Below are 15,972 nucleotides of genomic sequence, written 5' to 3' on the forward strand. Positions count from 1 at the left end.
TCAACTGCTTTGAATCATATTTCTTAAATGGTCCAACTGTGCCCATGAGCAAACACATCCAGCCTTACACATAAGCACCAAAAATGTGCCACCCCATAAGTTATGTTCTGTTAGGTTTCTGTTTGCTGCTTTTTTAAAAAAAACACCAGTCTTCCCCCTTTCCCAGTAGGTATATAGGTAGAAAAATAAATGAAGTCAGCACTCTTTACCTCTTACTAGAATAAACTGTGACTCAAACACCATGAATGGTTACTTGCAAGGCTATAATTTTTTTAATGACAGATTTTCCTAAAAGAAACCACTATAACGTCTGTCCAAGTCCTCCAAGGGAAAACAAAAAAATACATAAAGATTAAAAGTCTATTACTTTAACAGCACACTGCCAAACACGGACAACTAGGATACAATGCCAAGGAACCTTAAAAAATAACTTGAAAAGACACAACGTTCAAGTCATTCACACGTGTAGGGTCCACAAAGGACAGGAAAACAAGTCCGAGAACAGTCCTACTTGTGCATGATGAGAATTCTGCTCTACCTCATCCAGGTTCATTCAGGTGTCTTAAACCAACAGATGGATGAGCAGAGTTTGTTTTCTTCTTTGCTTGGAGATGCACACATAGATTAGAGGAGAGGAGAATCTTCCAGATGCTGATTTAAGCACAGCAGGCTTGGTTCCCCTTTGATAAAGTACGAAGGCAGATTCAGTTGACTCAAGCTTTATCAGTTTCCCTAAGAAAAAGTCTCATGCATGCTGAAACAGACAAGTTACTGAATTTGTCATGCTAAGTATTTACAGTCATTTTCATAAAGTGAGCCCAGTAACTTGACAGGATAAAAAAGGTAGTTGTGAATTCCTTGTATAACCTTTTACAGCGTGAATGACTTTGTGGGTAAATGACGCTGAAGTTCAAAGCCCCTCAAACATGTTAACAAGAAATTACTGACGGCATGAAGAGGCACACATTATAGAAAATGCACACTTCACGGGTTCCTGCATAGCAGGAAAGTCGCTACCACTACATAACAAATGGCTATGCCAACAGTTAGAGCTGCCACTCAAGGGATCAACAGTAGAATTCCCTTAAAACCGCAAGGAGTGTTTGCATCACAGCAAGAAAACCTTTGGGAAAATAAGTATATTTTGTTTGGAAAGATATTTTGCATTGGACAATTTGAACATCACATAAACAAAACCGTTTTCAAATTGGATAAGATTTAAGGCAATGCTACTCAGACCTGAGGGGGAAAAAACCTACAGAAGTTTGTTTTTCTTCCAAAACTCTGACAGGTCAGAATCAACATTGGAAAGGATCCCCTCTGCTAAGCATTCAATACACTGTTAGGTATTTGCAGCATTACAAAATAGAATACACTTTCATACTCTGCATATGAAATGGGCAATTGTTATACACTCTTCCTTGAAAACTGTAAGAAACAAAACAAACATGGCAGCTTAGGTATTTCCTATTAAAAGTCACATGAACATGAAGACAACTACACCTGGTAACACAAAGGCAGAACCGTCCTCACAACAAGCTCGGGAGCGCTGTATTCTCTCCTGACTGGCTGTGGTGTCCTGTGGAACGGTCATGGATTCATAAATTAACATCAACTACAGACTAACGAATGACAAGTAGACACAGTCAATTCAAAAATTTTACATTTTGCTCCTGTTTGGCTGCTAAAGAGCAGCGATTTAAATTGGTATAAAAACTTCTGACCACAAAGCTTGCTATACAGATAAAGTACATAATCAAAAAGTAAGCAGCAATCGAGTTTCTCATTTAAACTTATCTGGTATAGAGTATTTACAGATTTGGGGGGAGAGCTCTCTGAAACCACTACGCTCCTTACTTCTCCTGTCCTCTGCCCACCCCAGCCCCTCCAAATCGAAATCAAGTGTTCCGAACTATATACAACTATACTTTGGCTAAGTGGGCTGGATGGTGCAACTCTTTCCAAGGTCTTGGTCTGGAAAAAAGAAACAAAGTCTTGGAAGTCATGCATAGCGTTCTTTTCTGAGTAGCAGTGTACTGGAGCCAAAAAATTTACTTTTTCACGGCAAAGGGGAAAAGGGGCCCCAGCACTTCACTCCCCAACCTGAATGGGCAAGATCCGAAGCCACTGGCCTCATGCACCATAACAGGCCACCAGACAAAAAGGAAAGAAAAAGGTCACAACAAAGGCAGCAGCAATCAACATAACTTTCCAACAAAGCAACTTCTCCTGCCTGGGCTCCCCCAGAAACAGTGCTCCCTCCTTCCTCTCCCTCCCCTCCCACAAGACAAAATTAATTCACATCACAAGAACTTGGTGCTCTGGTTAAGTGGCAGGTAAATATAAGAAAGAGTAAATCTGTCACCTTGTATACCTGAACTGAGACATAAAGCTAACAGAACACAAGACATCACTGTGAAATTAACTTTCTAAACAGGTCCAGTCTACATAGTGCGGCCAATAAAAAGTAAAATGAAGAATTTGTTCACAATCTGCCTTGTACAGGGTATTTATAGTCTTTCAATGCTATATAAATAAATAGCATTTATATAGCTTAAACATTCAGAGACATGCACTGGGACTTTTTAGGTAGTACGAATTTCTTCACAATCACATGTGCAAATTTTACAGATCACTAAGTGAGTAACTAGTAAGCTTAGGCTGGACCGTGTCTCGTATTATCTAACAAATTTAAGGGGGGCTCAGAATCATCCATAGGTAGAACCAGGCGTGTTCCCCGAATGACCAGTTCATGGTCCCCAAAGGCAAGTTCCCGATCAAAGGCATCTTCAGAACTGTTTCCCATAAGTCTCCTAGGGGCACCGGATGATGCTGACTCAGTGTTCACAGTAGAATCGCCATACGTCAAACTAATATCACCATCATTGAGGATGAGATCAGAGTCATCGTCTTTCAACTGTTCCTGGTTCTAAATGCAAATAAAACAAGTTTTGAGAATTATTATGAAAAATTAAAGAAACATTTCCAATAGCTGAATTTTCAAGGATGCTGTATTTTCTCTGACCCCACTTGCCCCATTGTGTGCCTGCAGACTGAAGTGCTTGACAGCTGCCAAAATCTCTACTGCTTTCTCTTACCTCCTGTCTCCTCTCCCCTCCTTCAGGTATTAGCTCCTACTTATCACTGAGGTTTTCACTTAAAAGTCACTTTCTCCCAGAAGTCTTCTTTGATCGTCCAAGGCTAGCTTAGTGCCCTCTTGTGTTCTTCCCTAGCAGCCTGCACTTAGCCCTCTCCCTACAGTGGCACTTACCCCTTTTCATAGCTGCACATGCAGGGATCTGCATCACATCTCCCCCCACTAGACTCTAAATCCCTTGTATGCTGTAGTTCAACCACCTAACAATTTGGGGTACACAGAAAAGTATTCACTAAATGTAAGTGCAATTCATTGCTGAATAGGTTTAAATAAATGAAGCACTTACTTTCATGTCAACAATGCCTAGAAATATTGAACCTTCACTACCCTCATTACATACTTGTCAAGCAGCTCAAAAAGCTTTTGTTCTAATGGAAATTTGGGGGCCAAAAAGAATATAATTTCATAAAGTTCCAGAAGAGGGAAAAGTGTCCAGGATATATAGTGCCATTTTGGTTAATTAAAAAATGTACATGTGCATAGTGAGAAAGGGTCTGGAAGATCCCCTGGAGAAGGAAATGGCAACCCACTCCAGTATTCTTGCCTGAAGAGTCCCATGGACAGAGGAGCCTGGTGGGGTACAGCCCACAGGGTCACAAAGAGTCAGACACAACTGAGTAACTAAACCACCACCACATATCAGTAAACAATGATGTCACAGTCAGCAAGAAACTGCAGCCCTCCAATGTGAGCTGGTGAGCCTGAGGAAACTCAGGAAGGAAAGAATACCTGCCATCCAGCAGCCATCAAACTGCAGCCACAGCCCACAGTGAGCCCCAAGGGAGCTCAGGGTGTGAAAACATAGGATACCCGCCCCACACAGCTGAGGTGCATTTCAAAGGAATGCTTTCAGTGAGCCCAGACTTTGCCATCTTCCCATCATAAAAAAGCACTAGATTCCTTCTTTTGGGATATCTGGTTTTCTTTAATTTACAAAAACTTTTGACATTCAGACTTCCCACCCTTTGTTGCAAAATTTTTATATAACCTGGTTCCACCTACCCTATGCCTCAGCTCCAATCCACCCCACTCCCCCCACTCCCACCTCCAGGGAACAGTTTTCTCAGGGTTTCTTGAGATGCTGCCTCCCAGACTTGAAGTACCCCAAATTCCAACTTTTAGGTTGTGACTATTTTTCCAGTCAACAATAGAAAAGTCTAGAAGGGTATTCAACAAAATGATGATAGCAAGCTCTGCATGATAGGATTGCTAATGGTTTTTATAGTTTTCTTTATGTTTCTGTATTATCTGAAATTTTATTATAATGAATACTTATTACTTTTAAAAATCAGAAAGTCATTTTATTTAAATGTAGAGTAAGAATCATTGTAAATATTCATGTTGATACAGCAAAAAAAGTCTGTGACTAATACTCCTTGAGGGAAGTAGATAGAAACCTCCTACACCCAACTCTCCTATCCTGTGCATTTAAAAATGTTAAGTTTGTCTAAGATAGTCAAATAGACTGAGGACACTATTAGACTAAAATTTCACATTTGCTGTTGCTGGAAATTTTAAAATTCTTTGCTGTTGCTAGAGATTTGCCTCAACACTCAAAGAAAAAGACCTGTAAATTAAAAACCAAAGAAACCCGCTCCACCAACCAGCCATAATCCCTTCCAAGCCAATCCAGCTGTAAGTCTAAGCTGTAAGTCTAAGGAGCCTGTCTATCACTTAATTCAGCAATGCCCACAACAAAGCTCTGTGGGGCCTTCATACATCAGCAGGGGCTCTTCAGCACCTTGGACTGCCTTTATTAAGTTTGAAGTTTGGGGCAATAGCTACCAAATCTTAAAATGCATATGCCTTTTGACCCAGCGATTTAACCTTTAAAATCTATTCTTTATAACTTTATATTATTGGGTAAACATATATACAAGGATACTCACTGTAAACATTGTTTGTAATAACAAAAACACAAAAGGAATGAGACTGACTAGATCAACCTTAGTAAAGCTACACTACGCAGCCACCAATAGACAGAAGGTTCTTGTGGACTCTTACAAAGGTATCCATGCTGTGGATCATTAGGTGAAAAAAAGCAAGTAGCAGGACAATACTATTATAATCCTGTTAAGGGAAGCACACCGATTGAAACCGCCCACCTTGGCCAGGCACCATAGTAACTTTGCATGAGTTGTTGTATGACAGGAGATCCTGATAAGGAATACGGAATAAGCCACCACCAACCAGAAGAGTTCGGGGAAGGTTAAAAGGAGACACCATGTGTCCATCCACTTCCCAGAATCCCTCTCGCTAGCATCCATCTTGGCTGAGCGATGTGTGTGCCACCAGGAAAGACTCTGAATTAGAGTGATTGGCCAAAGACCACCCGGAAACTAATCCCATCACCATAAAACCCGAGACTGCAAGCCACACAGCAGAGCAGTTCTCCTGGGTTCCCTTACCCTACTGCTCTCCACCCGGGTGCCCTTTCCCAATAAAATCTCTTGCTTTGTCAGCACATGTGTCTCCTCGGACAGTTCATTTCCGAGTGTTAGACAAGAGCCCAGTTTCGGGCCCTGGAAGGGGTCCGCCTTCCTGCAACAATCCCATTGTAAAAAAACAATAACAGACAGTTATATACACACATAGAAGTTTGTATAGATAAAATATATCTGGGACTATCCACAATAAACTCTTAAAAAGACTGTCTCTAGGGGATGTGGTGGGAGAAAGAGAGTGACTTTCATTTATCACTTTGTACATTCTATACTGTTTGAATATCTGGCTGTAAGTATGCTGCTGCTGCTGCTGCTAAGTCGCTTCAGTCGTGTCCGACTCTGTGCAACCCCATAGACGGCACCCACCAGGCTCCCCCGTCCCTGGGATTCTCCAGGCAAGAACACTGGAGTGGGTTGCCATTTCCTTCTCCAATGCATGAAAGTGGAAAGTGAAAGTGAAGTCACTCAGTCGTGTCTGACTCTTAGCGACCCCATGGACTGCAGCCTACCAGGCTCCTCCATCCATGGGATTTTCCAGGCAACAGTACTGGAGTGGGGTGCCACTGCCTTCTCCTGTAAGTATGCTACTTTTGTAATTTAATAAGGAGTCAGCATAACAAAAAATTAAATTAGAAATGAAGTTTTATGGTTGTTCTGGGTTACACTGCATCCCCCTCATCCCCTAGAAATATGAAATCCTAACTCCCAGTATCTGTGAAAGTGACCTTATCTGGAAGTACAGACTTTTAAGGGATCATGTTAAGATGAGGTCTTTAGTGTGGGCCCTGATCAAGTATGGCTGGAGGGTGTCCTTATAAAAAGGGGAAATTTGGAGACACAGACCTGCACGTGCACACACACACACACACACACACACACACACACACAGGGAAAATGCCAGGTGAAGATGAAGACAGAGATCACGGTGATGCATCTTCAAGCCAAGGAATGCCAAAGATGGCCTGCAAACCGCTAGAAGCTAGAGAGAGGTCTGGAATAGACTCTCTCTCAGAGCCCTTAGGACCCAACCCTGCTGGCACCTGGACCTCAGACTTCCAGCCTCCAGACTGTGAGACAGTAAATTTCTGCTGTTAAGTTTGGGGTACTCTGTTATGACAGCCCAAGGAAGCAAATAGAACAATGTTGTATTCTGCTATATTCCACAGAACACACAGGCATTGTGCAGCTCTTCTGGCTTTTCATGATGGTGAGTAGGTCTCTGGAATCCAACAGCCAGGCCTCACTGACTTAGCTGACAAAGCTGGCTGACCCCTCAGCAGACAGCCATGTGGGCTAACAGGGTAAAGAGGGAATGGGCACTGTGCTTGATACGGGAGCCTGGGTAAAGTGGGAGGGAGGGACAAGACAACATGGGGTGTGCCCCCCACCCACCAGCAGTCAGTGTATGGACTCAACATAACATAGTGCTGCAGGGTACTCCTCCCTGACCCAGGTGCCACCCCAGCTAAGGCTCCCCTTCCCTGTCCATTCTCCATGAGACCTACGCTAAAACACCACAGAGGAGGTCATAAGGAAGTGTGTATGTGTGTGTGGGTGTGCATGTGCACACACATCTACACTGTTTTACCACACCCTTGCCTCTCAAGGTGTTACATCAGAGTAGTCAAAACTGACAGGTTTTGTTAACATGGGGACTTTATTTGATGTCACAGATTATTTTTGAAGGATTGGGTTAGAAGTAAAGTTTTTAACAAAAAACTTGAAAAAAACTAAATGCTCATATTTTAAAATAAAAACTGCTTAGCATTTGTCATTTCTTTCTTTGTTGCAGTACCTGCTAAATTACCAATCTTACATTGGCAGTTAAGGAAAAATATGGAATTTAGATTATATCTAGGTATGTTGATGCCTCCCATGAGATATACAATACAGGTAGATAAACTTGCCCTTATATATGAAATAAAAGACCATCTGCTGCACTTTAGGAGCATCAAAAAATGTTTTAGTAATCCTCTCATCATGACTGTGATGATCCAAATTTATAGATTAAAATATATAAAGTTAGTATTGAGTTCAGACCACATGCTGCAAATAATTGATTCTCCAGGCAAGAACACTGGAGTGGGTTGCCATTTCCTTCTCCAATGCAGTAAAGTGAAAAGTGAAAATGAAGTCGCTCAGTTGTGTCCGACTCTTAGCGACCCCATGGACTGCAGCCTACCAGGCTCCTCCACCCATGGGACTTTCCAGGCAAGAGTATACTGGAGTGGGTTGCCATTGCCTTCTCTGAAATTGAAAACCAGCACAGAAATAGAATTTTTTTACTAAAATTACTGATAGCAAGATGCTATTCCATATCTGTTTTCAAATGATGTTTCAAACACTGTGAATTATAATAAATTTAGAGATAAATTATATCTATTCCATATACAATTTATATAAAAATTATTATATATATAATAAATTTAGAGATTTCAGTGCACTTTCTAGCTGAGCAACATATGTTTATATTCCTGCTTGTGGCTTTTATATCATAAAAGCAAGCAAAGCAAAACAAAACAAAAACAGCAGTCACCCATCCATAGAGCAGATACATTTAAATTTAACTTAATGAAGAACTGAGGTTCTGGATGAAACCAACTTACCTCATAGGCCTGGGGACTGGTCAGGCATCTTGCAATGGGGCCACAGCAGGCAGGCAGGGTGGTGGTAAGAGGAGGCCCGCTATGCGTCAACAGAGGCTTCAGATAGCTGTGCTGGTTAAGGAAGAGCTGTGTTCCTTTCTTTATCAATTTAAAAAGAACACTCTGCTTGATTACAATCACTGTCACAGTGTACCAACCACTTCAGATAGCAAATATCCCACTTCATGACCCTGTTATGTCAGTGAGATAGCAACATTTTAAAATTTTGTAATATTATCTCTGTTTTACAAATATGGAAACTCAGGCTCACAGAAGTCAACGATCTGCCTAAAGTCACACAAGTAAATGGAGGACCAATACTCAAACCCAGATCAGTCTGATTCCAGATCCTATGACCTTTTGACCACTACATCATATTGCCTTTATGATTTTACTAAAGGCAAAATCACACTCGATTTAGCACCGAAGGAGATACAGAAGAAAGAATACTAAAGAGCCTGAAAAGCGATTAAACATTTCAGTAGTAGAATATAGTAATAAAAAATGGTTTTCATTATTTACTATGGATTCAGCTGGCCTCTTCAATGAGTTGAAACTTCAGTATCAGAGGAAATGCAATTCTAAAAATATTTTTAAAAATTATGCATCATGAGTTCCTCTGTCACAGACTCTCATTTTAGCATTCATCTATTCTCCAAAAATAAAAACAGATGCAATAATATATTTGATACTTGAAAGGAAAAAAGAGAGAATCACAAGAAAAAGCAGAGAAAGGGAGAAAGACACATATACATATTCCCTACTTTCTAAAATTACAACCTAAGGTTGTTCTCAATTAAAAATGAAAGAAATTTACATAAATTCCCATAAACTCTAAGGTTAAAGTACTTTGTATAAACACACTTATATAGTTCATAAAACATCTTGCCACACAAAAATCACTGAAAATCTGGAATGATGAATTGTACTAGTGCATCAAGTACAGAAACTACCACATCTTAGTTCAGTGGTACTTAACAGGGTACTTAGTACTGAGGCTAATAAGTCTTGGTGTTTAACTCTACAAGAACAAATTCCCTACAAACTAAAACTTATCAAATATTGACCAAAAAATCTGAATGGTCCAGTATCTATCAAACAAACTAAAACATTGCTCATACAAAAAGCTCCAGGCCCAGAAAGCTTCACTGGTTAAAATCTTCCTGGCACTTAAGAAGCAACACCAAGCTTACATAAAGTCCTCCACAAAACAGAAAAAGAGAAAAAGTCTTCCCTACTTGTTTTATAAAATTAGCACAGTCTTATTATAGAAACATGATAAGGATATTACAAGAAAAAAAATCACAAGCCAATACTTCTCATGAAAATAGACACAAAATATGAGCAACTAAATCCAGTGTCACACAATGAATAACATATCATGATCAAATGGGATTTGTTCCACCAAACTAAGATTGGCTTAACATTCAATTGATGAAAATCAGCAAGATAAAACACTAACAGAGAAAAAAATAAACACGTGATCATTTCAATTGATGCAGGAAAAGGGTCTGATAATACTCAATACCTATTTATGATAAGAACTCTCAGCAAACTAGAAAAAAAGAGAATTTTCTTAAATTGATCACAGATATCTCAAAAACTTATAGCTAATATCATACTTAATGGTGAAATATTGAAAAATATCCCTTGAGGTCAGGAATAAGACAAGAATGCCCACTGTCATCACTTATATTTAACACTGCATTGGGAAGGTCCAGCCACTATCAGTTCAGTTCACTCGCTCAGTTGGGTCCAACTCTTTGTGACCCCAAGGACTGCAGCATTGCAGGCTTCCCTGTCCATCACCAACTCCCAGAGCTTGCTCAAACTCATGTTCATCGAGTTGGAGATGCCATCCAACCATCTCTTCCCCTGTCACCCCCTTCTCTCCTGCCTTCAATCTTTCCCAGCATCAGGGTCTTTTCCAATGAGTCAGTATTTCCCATCAGGTGGTAAAAGTATTGGAGCTTCAGCTTCAACATCAGTCCTTCCAGTGAATATTCAGGACTAATTCCCTTTATCATTGACTGGTTTGATTTCCTTGCAGTCCAAGGGATTCTCAAGAGTCTTCTCCAACACCACAGTTCAAAAGCATCAATTCTTCGGCACTCAGATTTCTTTATGGTCTAACTCTCACATCCATACATGACTACTGGAAAAACCATAACTTTAACTAGATGGACCTTTGTTGGCAAAGTAACGTCTCTGGTTTTTAATATGCTGTCTAGGTTGGTCATTGCTTTTCTTCCAAGAGGCAAGCGTCTTTTAATTTCATGGCTGCAGTCACCATCTGCAGTGATTTTGGAGCTCAAGAAAATAAAAGTCTGTCACTGTTTCCACTATTTCCCCATCTATTTGCCATGAAGTGATGGGACCAGATGCCATGATCTTCGCTTTTGGAATGTTAGGTTTTAAGCCAGCTTTTTCACTCTCCTCTTTCCTTTCATTTTCACCAAGAGACTCTTTAGTTCTTCGCTTTCTGCCATAAGACTGGTGTCATCTACGTATCTGAAGTTATTGATATTTCTCTTGGCAATCTTGATTCCAGCTTGTGTTTCATCAAGTCCGGCATTTTGCATGATGTACTCTGCATATAAGTTAAATAAAACAGCCTTGACGTACTCCTTTCCCAATTTGGAACCAGTCTGTTGTTCCATGTCCAGTTCTAACTGTTGCTTCCTGACCTGCATACAGATTTCTCAGGAGGCAGATCAGGTGGTCTGGTACTCCCATCTCTTTCAGAATTTTCCACAGTTTATTGTGATCCACACAGTCAAAGGCTTTGGCATAGTCAATAAAGCAGAAGTAGATGTTTTTCTGGAACTCTCTTGCTTTTTCCATGATCCAGCAGATGTTGGCAATTTGATCTCTGGTTCCTCTGCCTATTCTAAAACCACCTTGAATATCTGGAAGTTCACCGTTCATGGATTGCTGAAGCCTGGCTTGGAGAATTTTGAGCATTATTTTGCTAGTGTGTGAAATGAGTGCAATTGTGTGGTAGTTTGAACATTCTTTGGCATTGCTTTTCTTTGGGATTGGAATGAAAAGTGACCTTTCCAGTCCTGTGGCCACTGCTGAGTTTTGCAAATTTGCTGGCATATTGAGTGCAGCAGTTTCACAGCATCATCTTTCAGGATTTGAAAGAGCTCAACTGGAATTCCATCACCTCCACTAGCTTTGTTCATAGTGATGCTTCCTAAGCCCCACACAACTTGGCATTCCAGGAAGTCTGGCTCTAGGTTGGTGATCACACCATCATGATTATCTGTGTCATTAAGATCTTTTTTTGTATAGTTCTTCTGTGTATTCTTGCCACCTCTTCTTAGTCACTTCTGTTTCTGTTAGGCCCATACCATTTCTGTCCTTTACTGTGTCCATCTTTGCATGAAGTGTTCCCTCAGTATCTCTAATTTTCTTGAAGAGATCTCTAGTCTTTCCTATTCTATTATTTGCCTCTATTTCTTTGCATTGATCACTGAGGAAGGATTTCTTATCTCTCCTTGCTATTCTTTGGAACTCTGCATTCAGATGGGTATATCTTTCCTTTTCTCCTTTGCCTTTAGCTTCTGTTCTTTTCTCAGCTATTTGTAAGGCCTCCTCAGACAACCATTTTGCCTTTTTGCATTTCTTTTTCTTGGGGATGGTCTTGATCACTGCCTCCTGTACAAAGTCATGAACCTCCATCCATAGTTCTTCAGGTACTCTGTCTATCAGATCTAAGCCCTTGAATCTATTTGTCATTTCCACTATATAATCGTAAGGGATTTGATTTAAGTCATACCTGAATGGCCTAGTGGTTTTCCTTACTTTCTTCCATTTAAATCTGAATTTTGCAATAAGGAGTTCATGATCTGAACTCTAGTCCCATCACTTCATGGCAAATAGAAGGGAAAAAGTAGAAGCAGTGACAGATTTTTTTGGAGGATCCAAAATCACTGTGGATGGTGACTGCAGCCATTAAAGTAAAAGATGCTTGCTCCTTGGAAGGAAATCTATGACAAACCTAGACAGCATAATAAAAAAGCAAAGACATCACTCTGCTGACAATGGTCCAAATAGTCAAAGCTATTGTTTTTCCAGTAGTCGTGTACAGATGTGAGAGTTGGATCATAAAGAAGGCTGAGCACCAAAGAATTGATGCTTTCAAATTGTGGTGCTGGAGAAGAATCTTGAGAGTCCCTTGGACAGCAAGGAAATCAAACCAGTCAATCTTAAAGGAAATCAGTCCTGAATATTCATTGGAAGGACTGATGCTGAAGCTGAAGCTCCAATACTTTGGCCACCTGATGCGAAGTACTGACTCACTGGAAAAGACCCTGATGCTAGGAAAAGTTGAAGGCAAAAGGAGAAGGGGGCAGCAGTGGATGAGATGGTTAGATAGCAACACCGACTCAATGGACATGAGTTTAAGTAAACTCCAGGAGATAGTGAAGGACAGGGAAGCCTGGCGTTCTGTAGTCCATGGGGTAGCAAAGAGTTGAACACAAGTTAGCAACTGAACAATACCATAGATACGCATTCATTCGTGTTTCGATATATTAGAATCCTTCCAGAAAGTGAATGTAAAAATCTAGCAAACAGAATATAGTAAGTAGTAGCTTCTAATGATAAGTGTCAAGTGCATTTTTCTTAAACATAGAAGGTTTTGATCAGAAAGTCAAAAGCAAGGAAAAAGGATTTTACATAGCTGTCCCAAAGTCACTTCAACAGAACATAAACTAGGTTCTGATTCACTTAAAGTCTCAGCCAGAAAGAACTCCATAATCCCTTTATCTAGTTCAATTTTCAAATAAGAAATTAATTTTAATAAATAGTGAGTGATACAATTTTTTAAAAGGCATGATTTAGGGACTTCCCTGGTGGGCCAGTGATTAAGACTTTGCCTTCCAATGCAGGGGGGTTGGGTTTGCTCTGGTCCAGGAGCTAAGATCCCACATGTCTCTTGGCCAAAAAACCAGAAACAGAAGCAGTACTGTAACAAATGTAATAAAGACTTCAAAAATAGTTCATATAAAAAGTATCCTTTAAAAAAATTTTTTAAAAGCATGATTTAAACAGGTTATTATATATAACCTGACTTAAAGTATAGCTATGAAGAAGACTGTTACAATAGGACAAGAAAGAAATCTGGTAAATAATGAAGCACTGGCATTCTGAATGGAGAGGAGAATCCTCCAGTCTTTGGAAAGGTCAGAGAAAAGACATCAATGATCACTGCGGTATCTAGCATTGCTGAGTTTCTCATTCCCATGCTTCTTCCTAAGCCTGCCTTTCCTTTTTTACCCTAGCAAGCACACTGACAAACACCAACAAATTCCTTTTGCGGCATTCACTCAATTAGCTAAAAGACAATAAATATTAAAGTTTACTCCATAAATAAACCTATATATCAAAGCAAGTCTATCATAAAGGCTCTTGAGTCCCTACTGGCTTCACGGGTTTTCAGAGGAATTCATCCATGTGTGTGGATAACCTTCTCCACTACACTGAAGGGGAAAAGGAAGACCAAAGGTATGTTTTATATTCCAGTTCAGGAAAAGAGTAGTCAAAACAGTTGTTCCATTAAATTGTAATCATTCATATCCATACTGTTTTTTTCTCAATTAAGGATACTTGTGATCAAAGTTATACCACATCCGGAAGAGCCACGCGCTCTCTGCTTTGGTAGTTCTTCTTTCACTTTCAGGAATACCCTGCAAACAGACAATAAGTAAGTCAATATATACATAAAGACAAAAAACACATTCATTTAAGAGTCATTGCTTTGTAGAATTACAAATATAGCCTAATTTAAGAGCTTGTATATTGCAGCTTAGGAATAAGAAACTGAAGTATTTTTCTGAACACTTCTATTACTCAGGCTGCTTCCTGATTTATGAGTCGACTGGCATTTAGCAAAATTAATGTGGGATAATCCACCCCCTAAATCTGAAAGCTTTACACCCACAATGTGAACTGCACCTTAAGCGGAAAACATCCCATAAACATTCTGATCTTTGGGAGTTGTCATGGGTCTCAAAACTAACTGGCATTTTCAAAGATGCTATTATGTTGTTAGAACATTAGCAAAATTTAAGTAAGTAGGGAAATTCCATGGTAAGCCAGGCTGGGTAGGAGGGAAAACTAACACAGCAAGCGGATCTCTTCAAAAACAGCTCCCCCCAAAACATAAACTGCATCCCCATGTGTAACACGGAGCAGTCAGCAGTGGCGCTGTGAGGCCATCTGGTTCATCTCGGCTCTGATGTGAACTAGTTGGGCAAGTCCCTTCCCCTCCCAGCCTGAGTTTTTTCATGAATACAATGCGAACCTTACTCAAAAGCTCTTTCCAGCATGAATGTTCTGTTTCCAAGATTTTCAAAGAGTACAGTTTAGATTCTGGGTTTGGTTCCTGTTTTGTTCCTGTTTTTCCTGATCCTCAAAATAAGTGAATCTTCCTCTCAGTAGGTATCAAAATACAAAATGTCTGAGAACACTGAACAGGCTTACAGTGTTTACTTTCACATCAGGAGGCATTAGTTTGTATAGCTCCACTTTTTAGAAGAGCAACAAATCTACAAATCTCATGATCCCCTCACCACACGAACACCTGTAAACCTAACCCCTACATGTTCCATAGTTACTAAAATCTTCCTCTGTGCTTCCCAGTGGACACTTGAAATATTGAGTAAACAATATACTGAGCCAAGGCATCCACAGTTTTGAGGGCAAAGTAAAAATGACATTTTTTTCTGGATGTCACAGTTGGTACTCACCTACCTGGCTCTTTCCCTGTCACTCCATTTCCATTTGTCCTCTGTGGTGACAGAGGGGACATAACAGGTAGAGGCATACACAGATGGTGATCAAACATTGGTCTGGGGAGCTGTCTGATCACTACTCTTTTTTCGACATGGGGGTGGAGGCACTGAGGGGCTATTACCCTTTGGAAACTACCCCAGGAACTCAGCATCATGGGAACTCATCCAGCCTGGTTTGTACAATTATTTCAAACCCATGAAATTATACTTTAAGGTTCTGATCACAAAAGAGGCAGGTGCGTCCTAGGTCACATACAAACTCATCACTCGATAGCTAGCAAAATTAGCATTCAGGAAATGAATCTGACAAAAAAAATTTTTTTAATTACACTCTGAAGACAAGTAGACCAGGGCCTGTTTCAGACAAGAAAAAGAACTATTGTTTTTAAAGAGATGCTTTCCATTTTCAAAAACCTCATTTCTGTTATTTCCCATCTCATGTCTAGGGCAGAGGCACCTATTCAGCTGTGCTCAGAAAGCATTAAAAGGTGGAAGAAAAATACCAGGAAAAGGTGGTCAGTCTAGAGAAAGCACGGAGTTACAATGCACTAGTCTACCAAGTTCTGTTTCAAGGAAACAACAGAGAAAGTGACACATGAGTGTAAGCAAGGAAACATGGGCAGGGCTGAGGCAGAGGGTAAGAAAGCACATTCTCCTGAACAGGCAGGGAAGCCTGGCTGAAGAGCCCAAGGCTTCCAGGCAGTTCTCAAGGGCAGCTGCTGGTCATCCAATTTGAAAGTTGCACAGGAAAAGCAGCTGGAGTGGGGCTTACATCAGAGACAAGACTTCATGCGGAAACCAAAATGGAAAAAGGCTCCCCGTGCCAGAACAGTCACTTGAAAACCCAGGAGTGCTTAAGGGACTGCTCTTGTCTGTGGCCAAAGCCCAGCCTTGCCCACAGATAGGGGAGCTGTCACCCTTGA

The 15,972-nt window shown here is 40.4% G+C and overlaps 1 protein-coding gene across 2 annotated transcripts in view; it reads right to left on the minus strand.

Moving 5' to 3' along the window:
• Window positions 1-246: 246 nt before the first annotated feature.
• Window positions 247-15,972, minus strand: part of SLC9A6 (solute carrier family 9 member A6) — a 50,895-nt gene continuing 35,169 nt past the window's right edge. For both annotated transcript variants that reach the window (XM_027533631.1, XM_027533632.1), the window contains 3 exons: window positions 13,863-13,942; window positions 8,208-8,313; window positions 247-2,929 (listed from right to left, as the gene is read on the minus strand). In XM_027533631.1, the coding sequence (XP_027389432.1) occupies window positions 2,657-2,929; window positions 8,208-8,313; window positions 13,863-13,942 (459 nt within the window). In that variant the 3' untranslated portion in view covers window positions 247-2,656. The remainder of the gene's footprint in view (window positions 2,930-8,207; window positions 8,314-13,862; window positions 13,943-15,972) is intronic.

Source organism: Bos indicus x Bos taurus, chromosome X, assembly GCF_003369695.1.
Source record: "Bos indicus x Bos taurus breed Angus x Brahman F1 hybrid chromosome X, Bos_hybrid_MaternalHap_v2.0, whole genome shotgun sequence".
Classification (NCBI taxonomy): Eukaryota; Metazoa; Chordata; class Mammalia; order Artiodactyla; family Bovidae; genus Bos; species Bos indicus x Bos taurus.